At 38.0% G+C, this 17,456-nt stretch overlaps 2 protein-coding genes across 7 annotated transcripts in view; both read left to right on the top strand.

The window, feature by feature from the left end:
- zhx1 (zinc fingers and homeoboxes 1) overlaps positions 1 to 11,306 on the top strand; it is a 13,939-nt gene extending 2,633 nt beyond the window's left edge. For 2 of the 4 annotated variants that reach the window (XM_025061589.1, XM_025061590.1), the window contains 7 exons: positions 666 to 986; positions 1,072 to 1,556; positions 1,846 to 2,049; positions 2,136 to 2,351; positions 3,130 to 3,294; positions 3,414 to 4,640; positions 4,771 to 11,306. In XM_025061589.1, the coding sequence (XP_024917357.1) occupies positions 776 to 986; positions 1,072 to 1,556; positions 1,846 to 2,049; positions 2,136 to 2,351; positions 3,130 to 3,294; positions 3,414 to 4,640; positions 4,771 to 5,067 (2,805 nt within the window). In that variant the 5' untranslated portion in view covers positions 666 to 775 and the 3' untranslated portion in view covers positions 5,068 to 11,306. The remainder of the gene's footprint in view (positions 1 to 665; positions 987 to 1,071; positions 1,557 to 1,845; positions 2,050 to 2,135; positions 2,352 to 3,129; positions 3,295 to 3,413; positions 4,641 to 4,770) is intronic. The other 2 variants (XM_025061591.1, XM_025061592.1) reach the window with 2 other exon arrangements.
- Positions 11,307 to 11,468: 162 nt separating this feature from the next.
- c13h8orf76 (chromosome 13 C8orf76 homolog) lies at positions 11,469 to 17,311 on the top strand. Of its 3 annotated transcripts, none has more exons than XM_017037756.2 (8): positions 11,473 to 11,730; positions 12,082 to 12,183; positions 12,529 to 12,672; positions 12,864 to 12,914; positions 13,014 to 13,155; positions 13,307 to 13,403; positions 13,646 to 13,778; positions 14,189 to 17,311. In XM_017037756.2, exons 1-8 carry the CDS (start codon positions 11,626 to 11,628, stop codon positions 14,375 to 14,377), a joined length of 963 nt encoding a protein of 320 aa, XP_016893245.1. In that variant the 5' UTR covers positions 11,473 to 11,625; the 3' UTR covers positions 14,378 to 17,311. The 3 variants fall into 3 exon arrangements, with proteins under 3 accessions (XP_016893246.1, XP_016893245.1, XP_008322152.2); XM_008323930.3 differs by having other exon boundaries at positions 11,477 to 11,730; positions 13,304 to 13,403; XM_017037757.2 differs by lacking the exon at positions 12,864 to 12,914 and having other exon boundaries at positions 11,469 to 11,730; positions 13,304 to 13,403.
- The last annotated feature ends 145 nt before the right edge of the window (positions 17,312 to 17,456 follow it).

The raw sequence follows: 17,456 nt of genomic DNA, 5'->3' as shown, positions 1-17,456 counted from the left end.
TATATATATATATATATAAACTATAACTATATTTTAATGTTCCAGATAGAACTGTATGCTTTGATGATATTTTTTCCCCTATTCATGTTTGAAAGATCGTCAATTATTAATGTCAGTTAATGTATTTGATATTGTTACAACTCCTTGTATTAAAGTATTGAAAGTTGTTTTGACAATTGCCAAAAGAAACAAGGTGCTTGTGTTCAAAAGCCACTTGGGGTATTGTTGTGATTTTGGCAACATCCAACCCCCCTTTTGTTGTTGCTGACAGAACGACCAACCATTGTGATTGTGCTGAGAATAAATGTGCGATTTTTGTTATTTGGTAATATTGCAGACAAGATAAATATTTTTTGAGTAGATTTGGCCCAAAACCCAACAGACCTCACTGTGAACATGTGGAATAAGCAGCAGCTGCTTTGGCTTTGTTCTTTTTAAGTTGCTTATACCTCTCGTTGCTGTGATGTGTTTCAAATTTTATGGAAGTGTGAGAGGAATTCTAATGTGTATTTCCCATTCAGCCATAGAAAGTAATACACATCTAATGAACAATACATTTAAGAAAAATAGATGATTTTCAAAAAAAAAAGAGCAAACACTGATGTTTTGTAATTTATATTGTAATTTTTCATGTTTATTCTTTGTGTTTGTTTTTTTTTTTTCAGGAAAAAAATGTATGACCTAAGTAAAATGAACCCACCCAACAACATGTGAGCATCAGCATTTTTGTAGATCCTACTTACTTTCAACAGAAAAAAATAGATTTGTTTTAACAATGTCAAGCCGTCGGAAATCGACCACACCTTGCATGGTGCTACCCTCCAATGTGGTAGAGCAGGAGGAGCTGGAGGAGAAAACAGACAGGACCAAAAAGGAAGAGGAGGTGGAGAGAGAGGAGGGCAAGATGAAGAGAGGAGCAGAGGAAGGACCAAGTGCAGAGGAGTTAGAGCAGGCTGTAGTGGTCGTTCCCACACCTCCAGATACAGGTGATAAAGACATTACATTAGAATTAAAATCCCTTTATGGGTCTGTATATAAAGTATGTTAAAAATTCTGATTTTGTAATTATAGATGAACCCACAGTTTCTACAGCAGATGACAGTGAAGTACCCGGTCCCTCTGTCAAAGGCAGCTCTTTAAACCTCGCTGAGGATCCAAACAGCAATCAGTCAAACCCTGAGCAACAGTCTGATGTGGTAGAAGAAGGCGTGTCAGTTGCCGCTATTTCTCTCAGCAAGACACCCATCATGAGAATGAAGACCAAATCTGAACCCAAGAGGATTGCTGTATCCCTGAAATCCACTGAAGAGGCAGCAGATAGTTTAGGAGGAGGAGGAGGAAGTAGCGGTGGTGGAGGGGGTGGTGGTGGTGAAGGGGATGTGGGAGGTGAGCAGGAGCCCATTGAAGCACCTCTTGGACCTATGAATCCTGTGGAGATGCTGCTGCATGACTCAATGAAGCTCGGTGGAGGTGGTTTACATGTCAGCCCATCGTCAGAGCAGCAGAGGAAGACATCCATTTTAAACCCAACTGTCCTACCTACAAGTCTGGCCCAGGTAGAGATGCTAAGAATGGACAGTTTAAATTCTTAAATCAATCTTAAACACAACTTAATTCTAACAATATTAGCAAAACTGTCTTTTATTTCCAGATATAATTAGAATAGGAGAATGTTAACAACTAACACTGGTTTTTGGAAAGCACTTTTCAATACCTTAAAATGTAAAACTATATTAATCTTTGAATTGATCAAGGATGATGAGATTGGTGAAGTCTGTAGTTATAACTGTTTATTAATGATTGATATTGTGCAGGACTAATGTTTCATCTGTGACCTTTCCGCAGGTTCTTTCAGCCTTCCAGGCCCAGCAGACTGCAGCGGCAGCTCAGTCTCAGCTACTGATTCCTCTCAGCAGCATTCCATCCTACAATGCAGCTATGGATTCCAACCCTCTGCTGGGCAGCACCTATAAAAAGTTTCCTTACCCCTCATTGGCTGAGATCAGTAGCTTGGCAACACAGACACAGTTTACAGAGGAGCAGATTAAGGTAAAGCATGTCACGAAGATTTGATATCAGGAAAACCATTGTCATACCAAGGACTTAGTGGTAATAAAATGTACTTATACTCTCAGGTGTGGTTCTCAGCTCAGCGGCTGAAGCATGGCGTCAGCTGGACACCCGAGGAAGTAGAGGATGCCAGAAGGAAGCAGTTTAATGGCACAGTGCACACTGTGCCTCAGACCATCACTGTCATACCTGCCCACCAGCTCTCAGCTGCTGCCAATGGCCTGCAGTCCATTCTTCAGACCTGCCAGATTGTGGGCCAGTCTGGCCTGGTGTTCACACAGGTAGGTAAGGAAAGACAATAAGTTGTGTTGACCTAGACTCAGCTTTGACCTGTTACCATCACTGGTAAGTGATAGTGGTGACTCCTGTGGTTTGGTCTCTTCTACAAAACAGAAAGTGCCATTTTGGGTAGATGTAACACTCATTATCCACCTTACTATGTACTCGCTTATACAATTGCTTGTACTTTCTTTAAAAGAGTCTTAATTTCTTGGGACAGTGGTCATGGCTTTACACAGTTCCACAAGTTTTATTGGCTGCACAAGCTTTATATAAGTGTGTTTCAAACCCATCATAAAGGCACTGTAATGAACTTTTAATGCATAAAATAATGTATTTTGTTCGTTGCCAAAATACACATCTGGCTGACTGTTCTGCCTGTTCTGTTAATAAAAGGTTTAGTAGAATATGTAATTGATAATAACTTGTTCTTAAATGTTTGCAGCCCAACATGGACAATATATTTGACTGTAGGTTTTTTTTCCTACGGTCGTTTCACAGATAAAAGTGGTTACCTAACCACCTGTCACTTGTGAGTGGAGTTTGTACGCTTCATGCACAGGTTTTCTCCAGGTACTGTGGTTTCCTTCCACAGCCAAAATAAATTTAAGATTGATTTTATATTTTTTTGTGATGAAAATCTTGCCAAACATATTCATGGGCCTTTAAATTTAATGGCCTTTTGGAAAATTCTTTAAATTATCACTTCAGATTGCAATCAAACCACAGTCTGGATTTACTGGAGTTATCCTCATGTGTAAAGTTTTCTGGCTTGTGTAGGTTGGACCTGGAGGGAACCTTCCAGTGACCAATCCAATCACCCTGACAGTGGCGGGTTTACCCAGCCAGTCTCAGAGCTCCAGCAGAGGGTCCTTCCAGCCCACACCAACAAACAGTGAGCTGAAACGAGCTACCACTGTACAACCCCCATCTCTTTCTCCACAGGTGGAGGCAAACTTAAAGCTGCCTTTGACATTTTAGTACTTGTGAAGTCTTCTGATGTCATTGCTCTCTGTGAACATCTTACCGTTGCTGATGAGCTTCCTTTTCTTTTTCTCTTTAAGGAGAATTCAGCCCTCAGTGCTGACACATTCAGTATGCGACCTAAGAAGTCCAAAGAGCAGCTGGCAGAGCTGAAAGCCAGTTACCTGAAAAATCACTTTGTCACAGATGCTGAAATTGCTCGGTTGATGAAGGTCACCAACCTGACAAAGGGTGAGATCAAGAAATGGTTCAGTGACACCAGGTACAACCAGCGTAACTCCAAGAACAGCCATGTCATTGTGTTTCATGAAGGAGGGGGCCGAGGTGGGGGCAGCTGTAGCAGCAGTGCCAGTGCCACTATTGTCATTGATTCGAGTGACGATAACCCAACATCTCCTCATCCTCCCTGCACACCTCCGGTGAAGGAGAAGGAGACACGACCCAAAACATGGAATCCGTTCCCGGACTTCACCCTTCAGAAGTTTAAAGAGAAGACACCAGAGCAGCTGGTGCTGCTGGAGGAGAGCTTCGAGAAGAACAGCAGTCCATCAGATGAAGAACTGAGCCGCCTGAGAACAGAAACTAAACTAACAAGGAGGGAAATAGACGCCTGGTTCACAGAGAGACGGAAAGTGCCCCATGTCTCTACTTCCTCCCCAGATTCTTCAGACGGTGGGAAGGTTGAAACTGATGGGGAAAAAGCAGTGGATAAAGAAGAAGCAGGGGGAGCAAATGCATCTAACAATCTCGCCTCTTCATCTTGTAAAGGTAATCAAACTCCGCCTGGAGGTCGCAGCAAGCAGCACCCAAGTACCAGCAGCAAGAAAGACTTTAAAGATAAGAGCAAAAAGACTCCAGAGCAGCTCCACATTCTGAAAAGTGCCTTTGTGCGGACCCAGTGGCCCACCCCAGAGGAGTATGACCAGCTGTCAGGAGAAAGCGGCCTCCCTCGATCTTACATTGTTAGCTGGTTTGGAGACTCTCGCTACTCATGGAAGAATGGAAACCTGAAATGGTTCTTTCAGTACCAAAGTGGAAACATTGAGGGAGCCAACACTGGAGGAGGTACTAAGATGGGAAGTGGCGGTGGCCGAAAGAGACGTGGCCGAAACCGTGGCTGGGGTCGCTCCCGAACCAGGAAGCAGCCAAGGCGGTCTGTTTCCGGTGCAGATGCTGACAGAGCACCTCCTGCCAAGAAATTCAAGACAGGGAGGGAGATACTGAAGGAGTATTACCTGAGGTACAGCTTTCTCAATGAGCAAGATCTGGATGAGCTTGTCACCAAGACCAACATGAGCTACGAACAGGTATCAAATGTTGGCCTTTCTCAGTCAGATGTATATGACGGGTCATTTTTAGAAACATTTTTAAAAGAACTTGCAGTACTTGCTGCATTTCTTCCCTAAAGACACTGTGTTTCTCTGTCTTCAAAAAAAGGTGAGAGAGTGGTTTTCTGAAGTTCAGCGTCGATTGGACATGGGGTTAGATCCCTTCCAAGAGCCGTCTGCAGGGTGTTCGAACAGCGGTGAGAAAGGGGACAGGGAAGAAGAAAATGGAGGAGAGTCGCGGGGAGGAGGTTCAAGAGCCACGGAGGACCAAGCCGTAGCTGACATGGGAGATGAGGACGGTGAGGATGATGAAGATGATGAGGACGATGCAGACGATACAGACGACAGCGAGGTTTGGGAACCCTCACGTAGTGTCAAGAAATCCCTGTCTGTTTCTGAAGACTAATGATTGGTGAAAAGACAACATGTTAAAGAAATTGATGCTGGAGGATGGTGAGCTGATCCAAGTCCTTTTGAGTACATTTTTAAAATATTAATTGTTTTTTCACAATTTCTTACACATGCCTACATAAAACTAACAAATAGACTCCTAACCTTAGTTCAATTTCTCATTATGATTCCTATTAAAAGTGGGTGATGTGGTAGCCTAAATAGACAATGATTGTGGCAAACGAGTTTTAAACATTTGACTTTGATGAAAAAAAAAGTTTTATATAGTTTGGGAAAAAGTTACATATTACAAATACTGTACCATGAAGTGCAATCTTCAACCTGAACATAAACTGGAAATGGATTTATGCCCCAAAAATGATTAATCAAGGCACATCCAAACGCTTTTCTTCAAAAAACAAAACATAACCATGGATTTTATGAATTCATGATTTTTAAGCAGGTAATGTTGAGCCTGTCCAGCACCTTTAAAAAATTGCACTCTATCATTGCTAAAATTAAGCCAGCATGGGAGACTACTATACACGTTGTTGTTGTAAGCACAGACCCAGATAATCCCCCGAATGAATAGGAAATTAGGAAATCGGACATTTATGGATGTCAGTGCTTAGCTAGGCTGTCATTTTTAACTGCATTGATGATATTTTTAGCATAAACGTTTTACAAGAAATAACTTTGACAATTTATGCCTTGTTCACATTTGGGCATTTTTTAACTTTTACTGCAGTTTTGCTGTCCCAAAGACAACAGGCATTTTTCTAAAGAGCTGTTATTTGTCCTGTCCTGTTTATAAAGGAAAACAACAATATTTTAGGTTTGTGACAGTCTTATTTGGGTCACTTCAGTTTTGAATATTACCATTCTACTGTAAAAGAAAACTTATAAGATAAGTGAATAGGTTATCTTTATGCTACCTACCTTACATAAAAAAGCAGCACACTAATATCATTCAGACTGTAAACCTGCACAGAATCACATGTGAGCAAAAAATCAACCCTTTTACTCTTTCACTGATTATGCCTGTTTTAAATCAGGGTGGACAAGGCATTAAACCCCCTGATCTCATTATCTGTAATATTATATTATGTATTATATATTATATAAGTCAGCAGTACTCAATTTTTTCCTGCAGTGCCCCCTTTTGTAGAATATGCAAAAAGCAAAACAATATAATCCCCACAAAATTTAAACATTCTCTTTAAGCAATACAATTAAACTACAAATAACTGCAATTTCCCCGCTGTGACACAATTAGGAATCTGAAACATGACATGAATTTCCCACAGAATTTCCACAAAAGTCTCACGCTGTATTTTGTTTGAGCAAAATATTTTAAACGGTTAAATAAGACTAAGACTATTTTAACTTGATTTAGGGAAAAGTGACAGCCCCACTGCTAAGCCTGTTTAAGCCCCTCTACATGGATGCAATTTGTGTTTGATTTTAAAGCTGACAGTATACAGCAGTTTGTCTGAACTTCATAATTGGATTGAAAATTAAGATCTTCCTGAGTGACTGGCTAAAATGGCAAAGTGTGGAAGTACCTTAAAGCTGAATGATTGCCATTGCCTTGATTTTTAACACAGGATGCCTGTTCAAGTCTTCCTTTTTAGCCATTGTTTGTTTAATAATAAGATTCCCGATTGATATTAACAGTAAGTTATGCACTGCTGTTAATCTTTTCTACACAACTTTTTCATCTTTTGATAGAAGTCATTCTGTGCTTTTAAAAGACTGTTGTTTTTTCTAAAAAAAAACCTTAAAAAAAACTAATTTGGACTCAGATAGTGTGAGGCTTTTGTGCCAAGTTTAGTATTGTAGCTGTGAGCTTTGAATTACATCAGTGAACTAAACCCTGGCCACTGTTAGTAAGGAGTCCAGTAAAAAAAAGGTATTTCACTGCAGCACTGGAAAGGACTGAATAAATGGACTGAATTTATATGATGTGGATTAAGGAGCAGGCAGTGCCAATTTTATACTTTATCTCATCCCCCCTTAAAAAGACTGCTTTTACCACCAAATCACAGATACTTTTGCCTTTAGATTTGGGTTCGTGCTGAAAGCATGGCCTGTGAATCACTTTTTTAAAAAGCACTATTTAACAGTATTTTAAGTAATAATTTGACTCCATTCTGCACTGAAGTGTAAATCGTGAAGCACCTAATTAAAAAAAATGCACTTTGTCCACTTGTATTCATGGTGGACTATTCCTGATTAGGCACCTTAATCTCATATACACATGACATGAAATGGCTGTCAAAGACCAAATCTGTTTTTGTACGACTAAGAACTGAACCAGTATTTTGCCTTTTTATCCTTTGTATATTTTAATCTGAGGAGTATCATCAAATATCCACTTTTTATTAATGTGTTATTTTATATTTGGATGTTTACTTGGCTCAAAAACTAGTGCAAACAACATTTCCAGACAAGTTGGTTCACTTCCTGAGAATGTAGTCAAAACCAAAATGTAAAAGTTTGGTAATTTGATTGAACCTTTTTACAAGAAAGAGGGGGGTCCACAAAATCTTAACTATTCTAATCTAATTTATAAGGGTTGGCCAACTATTAAAAAAACAATAATCTTTTTAGTCACATGGTAGATAAATCATTATTAATGTGTTTTGCTAATATCAATATGTGTTTCCGTTTTTTAGTCTGTGACTAATGACAGAATTATTAATATGGAAAGATGTCAAGAAAAATCTACAAAAGTACTTTAGTGAAGCTATTGCCTTCATTAATATTAATCAATTAATATTCCATTTGAGAATTACATAGGTGACAATTTGCAATTGGCCCCAAATTGTTGCAGGGTCTTAACTGGGTAAATGATACTACATTTGCTTGACAAATTCAATAGATTAGTTTAGTAGGAAAATAACTTGTTTTTGTCTCTTTGAGAGACTTACAAAGGTTAAAGTGCATTACCAAATTAAAAACATACATATTTGAAATGCAATTTTATTGTTGGAAATGTACTAACTCTTTTGGGAATTTGGTTTGTAGAACAATCAGTTACCACTTTTGCTAAATTGCACAATTTGAGCCATGGGAGTTTCAGTTTTTAAATCATCTCTCCTTTTGAAAATGCACACGTGTTATACTTGTTGAAATGTTTCTAATGTTGCTTTAAATAACAGACACCGTTCCCCCTGTTTTCCTCCACTGCTTTTATTACGGTCACTGTTGTAAAATATATCATACGATTTTCTGTGTGCACTTCCCAAAACATGTTTGTGTAAATGTTTGTTTGAAAAAGACAAAAAAGCATTTAGAAAACACACAAGACATTCTTGGAAACCATCTCTTGTGGGGGGACTTGTGATGCATGAACAGCAGAGTGTTTCCTCTATGGTGGGAAGTCAACCAAATACTGCTCCTCTTTTCCCAGACAGTACAACAGACTGAAAAGTGTCTGGACTACAGATCATCTCTCACAGGGGGAGAGAGAGTCTTTTGTGAAGCTTTGCAGATAAACCTACGTGCCTGTGTGGCTCTTACCCCTGTTTGAACAGAGTTCCACCAACTCGCAACAAAAGGTGACAGAATCATTAGCGAATGCCTTGGAAATCAGAAACTACCACGTTCAATCTAAAGTGTGATGCATGACCAAACTCTGCTTTCTGCTGATGCTATAAAGATGCCTACTTTTTCTGAAGTTGACAGTAAAAAAAAACTTCTGTCGTTCAATGAAAAGCTTTTATGAATTTGGTTGTTCTTACCATTCACATGATTAAAGTCAGCACCTAGTGCTGCACAAAATGCATTTACAAGGATTAAGAACCAATAGATCTTAGCTCATTTGTAGCAACTGAGGGACGGTGGACATGAGCTGTGACGTAACAAATGCCTGGCCATTAAAAGTAATAACAATAAATGTTGAGGTGTATACTTCTGCATGCAATAACCAAGAGGAACAACTGCTCATTTTGTACATACAGTATTTGGGGTCAGTATGCTTGGCACAGTAAACGCTTAATCTGGAAAAACAGATTTTTTTTTTTTTCATTATTTTATTTTATTTTTTAGCCACAAGTCTGTGCATTTTATTTTCCAAATTTTTTTCAACACTTAATTTCCCAGATTAGGCCTAGTTCTGTGTCCAGGTATACAACCCACATTCTTTTACATCGTGCTCTTTCGATACTATAGTCTGTCTGTTTTTGAATGATTTCATATGTTTCTATCTAAAACAGATGTCAGCAACTGTTGCAACTATTGCAACTGTCAGACACCGGTGGATTGATTGTTTGTTGTTAAGAGTAGTGTTTTTAAAATAAGAATTCAGTTAGTGTTGCCTGAGTGGCTTTTTGGTACTTTGAATGAATTATAGAATCACAACTCAGAACAAACAAAATATTTTATGTGAAGGTTATCTGTTAGGCAGTTACAGTTTCTATTACTACCAGATATAATCTTTATTGTTTTACAAAATAATTCACTTGATTTCCCATAAAAAAATTTAAAAAAGAATCAAGCTGTACTTGTGTTGCTGCACACTGACAGTTGTACCTATTTTGATTATATACAAATAGGAGAGAGTGTACTTTCTCACCCTCATATACTGGATGGCGATTTTGGTCCAATCTTGATCCTTCACTCTTCTTTTTTGGGTTAAGACAGCTTACATCCTTTCAGTTGTCTTATGATTTTAGAGGATGTATCAGAATGTAGCCATCCTTATTCTTAATGTGATAAAACCATGATAATAACTATCATTTAATCTTGACAGTTGATATTCTCTTGAAGATATTTTTTTCAGAAATATTCTGAGTGGTGTCTTCTGAGTTGTGATTTTACTAATTTCACTCATCATGTGTCCTAGTTAACCTCGTGCAGTAGAGCTCAGAGCTAATAATGTGATCAGAGTAGTTATCTGCTGTCCGATGATACTCGCGTGTCCTATCTGTGATTTTCTCTATACTCCTGCTTTGCCTTCACTTGTTTCCTGTATTTTGAGAAAGTAGTTGTTTGAACGTCCCTTATGCAATCTGAGGTTGAAATGTTTTCACTATATAGCAGCTAGTTTTTTGTCTGAGAAAGATATTGTCAGAATTGTAATACACTGTAAGTGTAAATCTTTTTTATTTGGTTGATAGTGGAGTTTGCACCTTTTTGCCTTTCCTGCCTTTTCTAATTTTTATCTGCTGACAGGTTTTTACCCCATGTTTTTGCTTTTAACAGACACCCTGGTTTTTCACCTGTGTTTTTTCTTCAGTGCAGTTTACATTTTTACACCTTTTTAGTGAGTAATGCCAGTGATCTCTTAGCTCCTGTAATGGATTTTATTTGGTTCCTGAGACAGATAACATGTTGGGGAAAATGACAGTTTTATAAGTGTTTATCAAAAGGTTCAATCTTAAGATCCACAATTTATCTGAATCCATGGTCGAACTCAACTTTTTTTTTCTCTTACTGTCCTACACCCAAAGACTGGGCAGTATGACCCAAAGAATAACTATTTATGTTCCAAGGCCCATAAGTGGAAAATAGTACATTAAAATGGTGTGTTTTAATAAGCAAGTTGCTGTACAGTCATAATGCAGAGTCAGAACTAGTATTAATTGCATTAGTCCTGCTTGAGACCGATAAATTGTATCTCTGCAAACAAATGTTAGGACATGACCCAACACATTGGTGTAAAGCGTAATCAAGGATTAATGTTAACAGCTTTATTTTATTTTATAGTCAAATCATTTAAATCTTTATTTTTGCCTATTATTTGCATTAGAAAATATGCTGTGATTTCAACTCTCCAGAAAGTCCACCATGAATTAGTGCACCTTATCCAACTCTCATGGTTTATAAAGGAGACACCTGGGAAAGAATCTGATGTTGTTGTGGTTGGACTTTCTGCTGGCAATGAAGCAAAAACAATTTTTGGTTTAAACATTCAATCTTGTCATCAGAGCAGTACAACTAAGTGTTTCCCTGCCTCCATGGAACTGACATTTCCTTCTATGTATTTATAAACTCCCTATCCTGTGCTTTATTTCAAGCAACAGTAGTTATATTTGTGTGACTCTAAAGAGCTAAGATATGTATTTGTTTCCCTGCAGTTATCGTCCTGAAGTGACCAGCTGTAGAACAAAAAACCTGTGCAATTTTAATTTAATATCCTGGCTGTTTTGGGGATGCTGGCTTTATTTTTAGCTTGATTTGAAAAAGGTTTATATTTTATACTTGTTTGAGGAATAAACCACAATAAATTTTGATCAAAATTACATGTAACTTATTTGCGGTTCTGCCTTTCATTATATTCTTCATACAGTGTACAAACGACAGATCTACACAACTGTAAACCCCAAAACGACCAAAAAGTAGGTTCATCACTACAGATATTTTTTTATTTTGTAAAATGTTTTTTTGGGGCGTGGGGGGTGTTTGTTTGTTTTTTAATGCCGGAACATGTAAAGCCGGAACTATAGGGACAGGCTTTTCTATAAGCCGTGCTGTTAAAGGTGTGGGACTAACATGAGGATACGTGAACAACAACATTTATATTTTCTTTAATATTTATTTTGGACTCAAATCAAATTTCGCCAAAGAAATGGAGATTTTTGGAAGTACATTTGACGACTCAGTGTTTCTAGAAGCAAAGGAGCGAGTGTGTTCGTCTCTGCCGTCTTACGCTGCTAAACGCTGCGAACCACGGGTGAGTCCAGACTGACAGGCTAGTGCTATAGCTAATCCTTGACACATACGTACCCCACCGCTTATAATTATTTTTATTTTATACAAAATTGAGTGAATTTTAATTCACTAACCCCCAGGTCAATTCATATTAAACGCATGCCTATAAAGCCGTAAAATGAAATGTTTGTCGTAAAAAAATGTAACTGCTTTAATTGCTCAGACATGGCAATAAATCAGGAAAAAGTCATCGAATATCGTAGACCTAATTCAACTAGTTAAAAAAACTTGCTCCACAAGTGTATTAAAGATTTCTTGTATATATCAGTTTCTATAAATAAATAAAAAATTAAATGTCTTTTTCCGTCTGCAGTGGTTTTGTGAAAGTTCTGCCCTCGATACAGACGACTTGCTAGAAAAGCAGAAAGTTCAAAAGTTCAGAGGTGACTTGGCTTTGAGACGTGGTAACTTTCAGGTAATTATTCCTTATAACTACTATTATAACTACTGCATAATTTAATATTTTCTGCAAAGATTCAATTATTATCCTGTGCTATATACAACACGCCAGTTGTCTTCGCAGCAAGGTTAATTCTTTATCACCTTCTTTATCATCATTCTCTTTTTGGCAAATCCTGTAGTGAGCATTTACTGCATTCTTTACAGCGCCCAGGTAGCGAGGACATTTTCTGTCTTTTTACTACACCACAGCCCTTCCTGGGTTTGATTCGGCAAAATCTGTGATCATAGAATCAAAACATATTGATTTTCCTTTTTTTGTGCATCCGTGAGTTTTATTGTCATAATGTTTTGCGTACAGGAAGCGTTGGAATCTTACAGCAGCTGTCTGGAGTGGATCCCTGACAACAACTTAAGCATCAAAAGAGATGTACTGGAGGGAATGTGTCGATGCTGCACCAAACTGGGGCAAAGAGACAGAGCACTGGAACTGGCTGAATCACTTGTAAGGGTTGTTGAAGTTAATATGTATTTTGTTGTTTTTTTTTTTAAACAAACTTCTTTTTTTAACAAAAGATTTAAGTTATTTTTCACTTAGCAACAAAGTTATTTATCTCATTTATCTTTTATTTTGACAGAAAATCAATAATATAAAATATCACCTGTATTTTTTTTTTATATGTTATCTCTTGTCAGAACAAGGAAGCCTCCAACACCTGTCATCTTACAAGTCTTCTCCTGCTAAAAGTCAGCACTAGTTAGGACACACTCTCTTGGTAATCGGTTTTATTCTGTTAAACTGCAGTAATACACTAATACTGTCAACACGTTCTTTATCATTTAAAGGTCAGCATTTATGAGCATTTTGGAGCCGTCAGCTCAAAGATTTCGTCTCTTCAGCAGCTTTGTAGTTTGCTGCCCTTTAACCCATGGCACTGGTTTAACCTGGGGCAGGTATGTCTGCAGCTCCTGAAGAACACAACCTGTGGTAGGTTTATTCCAAAAATAAATTCATCAACATCACTGTTGTTTTTGCAAAATTCTCTAGTTCAAAAATGATTTCCTCTGTTTTATTTATTATTTTATATAAAACATTCTTTCTCTTTGTTCACCAACACAACTTGCTTCCCCCTCAGCAGAAGAGCAGCATCATACTGAGGAGTACCAACAGGAGGCAGCAGAGCTGGATGAGAGCAGACTCAGACTCAAAGCTTGCACCTGTTTCATCAGGACAAGGTATAACACACTGTTTGTCATCCATTAAATTCAACAAAATGTGTAATTGTTTTTTCAGAGACAACAAAAAACAAAAAAAAATTTTTTTTTGTTTGCTAAATTTACACACTACGGCACAAATGATTGAGTTGACATTCTGTTGCGACAAAGCACCTATTATGAGTTGGACTCTCACTCAACATGTTTCTAGGATTTATTAATTGCTTCAGTGCAGGTTGAAAGTTTGATTTCGTCTCTGTCAGACTCCTGCTGAGAATCCTGCAACAGCAGCAGTCATCCTTTGTGTTGCAGCGCAGTGAACACGCTCTACAGATGATTGATGAGGCACTAAAGCAACTTAACCCAGATGAAACATTACTCCAGACTCTCACTGAGGTAAATAAATCATGGACACACAAGGGCAAAGTTCAAGGAATCTTATGGACACTGATAATAGTTTAGATCAGAGAGCATCAGTTGAGTTTCATACCCAGATCACTGCTTAGAAGTATGCGAGTGTGGTGCAGGACATGTATAAGGACAGCGAGTCGTTAGTTAGGTGTGCTGTTGATTTAAAACACACATTTCAACATACATTTGAGACATAGATAGACACAGTGGTTCTTGCTTTAATTGGCACACAATGCATTTACATATATTTTCTTTGTATTTTACTCTCTGAGGCTCAAAGTTCAGGAACCACAGAAACCCCTCAGTTTTTTTTAACAGCTGTTTATTGGGACCTATGTGAGTATTTTTCTTTCTTTCTTTCTTTTACATTTTTCTTTCTACATTGTGTCAACCAGGTGATGTCAGAGGATCTAATCCCAGAGAAAATGAGGGAGGATTACCAGGATGGAGAGAGTTTATCCTCTGTGTGTGTACAAAGCTTCAGTGATCGCTGGTGGACAACGATCTTGCAGAGTAGTGAGTTAGAAACAGGAGATCCTCAGAAAACAACACCAAGCTCTGATGGTAAGTGTATACCAAGGTGAAGGGAGACTTGAGGACGTTGAGCCGCAACAAAGGGAGTGAACTGTAAAGAAGATCTGGGAAATTATTTTAAAATGGACCAAAACTGCAAATAGCACACATGAATTTGGGATTCATAGTTAAAATGTGAATGAATTCTTTTGCATGTGTTTAAGGCGATCCCATATCATCCGAGAAAGAATGCCACAGCATCCACGTCATGTTAGAAAAATAACAATGTCGGATATTTTACACATTTTATTGATGTTTTCACATGTAACTTAAGATGTCATGTTTCTTTTTTTGAGTTGAAACATTTTTATTATGGTCAGACACTTTTTTTTATCATTAATAACATTTAGTTTAATCATAAATAAAGTAAATATTAATGTTTAATTCCAGTCTGCCACCTCTTATTTTCATGAGAAAAGTGTCCCTTATTTGGCTGTTTTTGCTGTAGTTTGATAACGGAGAACAGTTTGGGATTATCAGATTGTCGTTCAACCTTTGGTTTAAGGTGAAAAGTGGAGTTCCATTGTTCTTTTATCACATTCAGACCATTAGCTATTGCTGATGGCTTCAATAAATGGCCTGTATTCCGAAATAAAAGTCTTCGAATACCAGATTTATCACAGTCATGGTTTGACCTCTTCGGTGTTGGCAGGTTTTTATCAGGGTTTGGCCCTTGAACTTTCTTAGACCTGAGAGCTTCTTTGGAACATTGGCTCTGAAACTGATTTGTCTCTCGTGGTCCCGTGTGTCTTTTGTGTTCATCTTGAGCAGAAACATGGTTCTTTAACTGCGTCACAGATGCACTCTGCTGCTGAAGCAAATCATTATCAGGTAGAAGCTTTTCATCATCATCTCTGTTTTCCAGTTCTGACACAGACTTTTTCTCCTTGTTCTGGTTCTTTTGTAAATATTCAGTCCACATTACAAGGCCTGCTGGGCTGGTTTTGGACTCATTGTTTCCAAAGTTGTCATTCTGAACTGTATGTGATGTGTTCAAGGGTGGAAAGGCTGAGGTAAGTTGATGAAATTGACAAAACTAGACACTGTTTTGGACCTGGAGTAGAGTCTATGGATTTTTTATATTTATACTGCATACCATCAGCTGGGTAAACCAGGGTGGTATACATACAGTATAATTTGTTATTTGTGCAAAACTTAAAGTTTCACCCCTGCATAAGTTTTCAAAATATCCAACGACCGTATAAGATCGTCCCATTCACGTTTTATTCCTGTATTTTTCCTAGCACTATTTTCATCCTTTATATTTACATGACACGAATTGATACACTATTGACTATTCCGATGCTTGCATTAAACCGCCAATCAAACAGCTGCAATTAGGTAGCTAACTATAACTTATACCACACCCAGCTTGGGGCAGGGAGGTTTCACAGATGATGAAATGTGACAGGTGAGAACTGAGTGAGAAACAAACAGTTCACAGAACATTCCAGATGAATAAATTGGGGCTTGTGGACATTTAACCTCTGTAGAGAGCGTGACACAAATGTCAGAGACAATAAATCATCGATTTAGATCTGGCCTTTACATTCATGCAGTCGTCCTAATGTGGCAGTTTGTAGAAGAATGTGGAGTTGGACTAAAATCTCATTTTTCTTGAGGGTTGAAGAGTTCTGTTATGCAACTGGATGTGAAATCTTCTCAAAGAAGAGCTTTCGGCTCTTCAGTGCTTCAGGTCTAATCAGTGGTGCGGAGTACAACCAATACTGTATATAATATGGGTTTGACAAAAAATAAAGCTACTTCAGGTCCCTGGGTCGTTGCAATCCTCATCTGAATGGTTTCGGTCACATGCCTCTTTGATGTGTGAAACTGAGGTGAATCTTTTGGTCGTTGTTCTTAAGAGAGCCTTAAAACACACACTTTCGAGGACAACAATGTTCATATTTTGGCCAGGGAGGACGGATGGTTTGAGAGAGGAGTAAAATAAGCTATTTTTGTCAACTTGGAAAAACCATCACTCCTCAGAGGAGGTGGACTAAGACACAACCTATAACCTACATATAAAGCTCGCTTAAGAAAAGTAAAAAAATTCTGCAGTACGAGGACTGTGATAAAAACGACAAATTTAATTAAGAGGCAATAATAAATGAAGAAAACAATGATAAAGACAGAAGCAGAATTGTGTGGTCAATGTGGGAAATTGTGTTGTTATCCACTAGGGGGAGGTAGAGTTATAATAATGTGACAGCAACCGAGTAGTAAACGAACTGCGTGTGCAGGTGTGCTGCAGGTGCTGTTGTAAAAGCTGTCTGGTACCACGTCAGTATTTCTGCCATTATAAAATGTGTCAGTTTACTGGCACAGGTCACTTATACGACCACTGTCGCAACGTTGACGCATTTCGCATTATTTATGGCTTTACTGGAAGGAAAGACTCTTGGGTTGATGTTGATTAGATAGCAGTGTTGTTAAGATGAAAGGTGAATTGTAATGTTTCTTTCTTTAAAAGTTTATTACAATCCAATATATAAAGCTCCACGTACTACATGTTACAGTTAAACAAACCACAGCTTAACATTAACCTTCTGATATTACAGCTGTAACACGTTTTTACTCATGTGGTTAACAGAGGAAGACACTCATTATTTTTTCACCCAGGCGGCCTGGGTTCGACTCCCGGTATTGGAATAACCATTTGCTTTATGACTGAGGGACCAATACAATTCTGTCAACTCCTCTTTATAGTCCATGATAAGTTAAAAAGTCAAAGTTAAGCATAAAAAATAACTCAGCTCAGAAGAATAGAAGGCCTTAGCACAATAGAGCAACAATGAAAATACATCAAATATATTGTTAGCAATCGACATTGAATAAAGCTTTAAAGAGCTATTTTTGCGACAAAAATTAATAATTAAAAGAAAAAATCTAAAAATTGTAAAATCATTATTGTTCTCCAGAAGTGTAAATGTTTTTAAAAGAAGGAACACAAGAAGGAGATACTATTCCATGAGGGAAGTCTAATGAAGTGGGAACATCACAGGAGTGGACACAGGTGCAACAAATGAACACAGGTGCAACACAGCAGTGAGAGACAGACAATCACAGAAGACAAGGAGACGACAGCAG

Source organism: Cynoglossus semilaevis, chromosome 13 (genome assembly GCF_000523025.1).
Source record: "Cynoglossus semilaevis isolate Cse_v1.0 chromosome 13, Cse_v1.0, whole genome shotgun sequence".
Taxonomy (NCBI): domain Eukaryota; kingdom Metazoa; phylum Chordata; class Actinopteri; order Pleuronectiformes; family Cynoglossidae; genus Cynoglossus; species Cynoglossus semilaevis.
Note: the sequence above shows the minus strand (reverse complement) of the source record. Positions and strands in the feature narration are given on the sequence as shown.

Coding starts and splice junctions, on each gene's coding strand:
- c13h8orf76 (XM_008323930.3), top strand. CDS start 11,626: ATGGAGATTTTTGGAAGTACATTTGACGACTCAGTGTTTCTAGAAGCA. Junction 12,915..13,013: donor CAAGTCTTCTCCTGCTAAAA/GTCAGCACTAGT, acceptor TATCATTTAAAG/GTCAGCATTTATGAGCATTT. Junction 13,404..13,645: donor ACCTGTTTCATCAGGACAAG/GTATAACACACT, acceptor CGTCTCTGTCAG/ACTCCTGCTGAGAATCCTGC.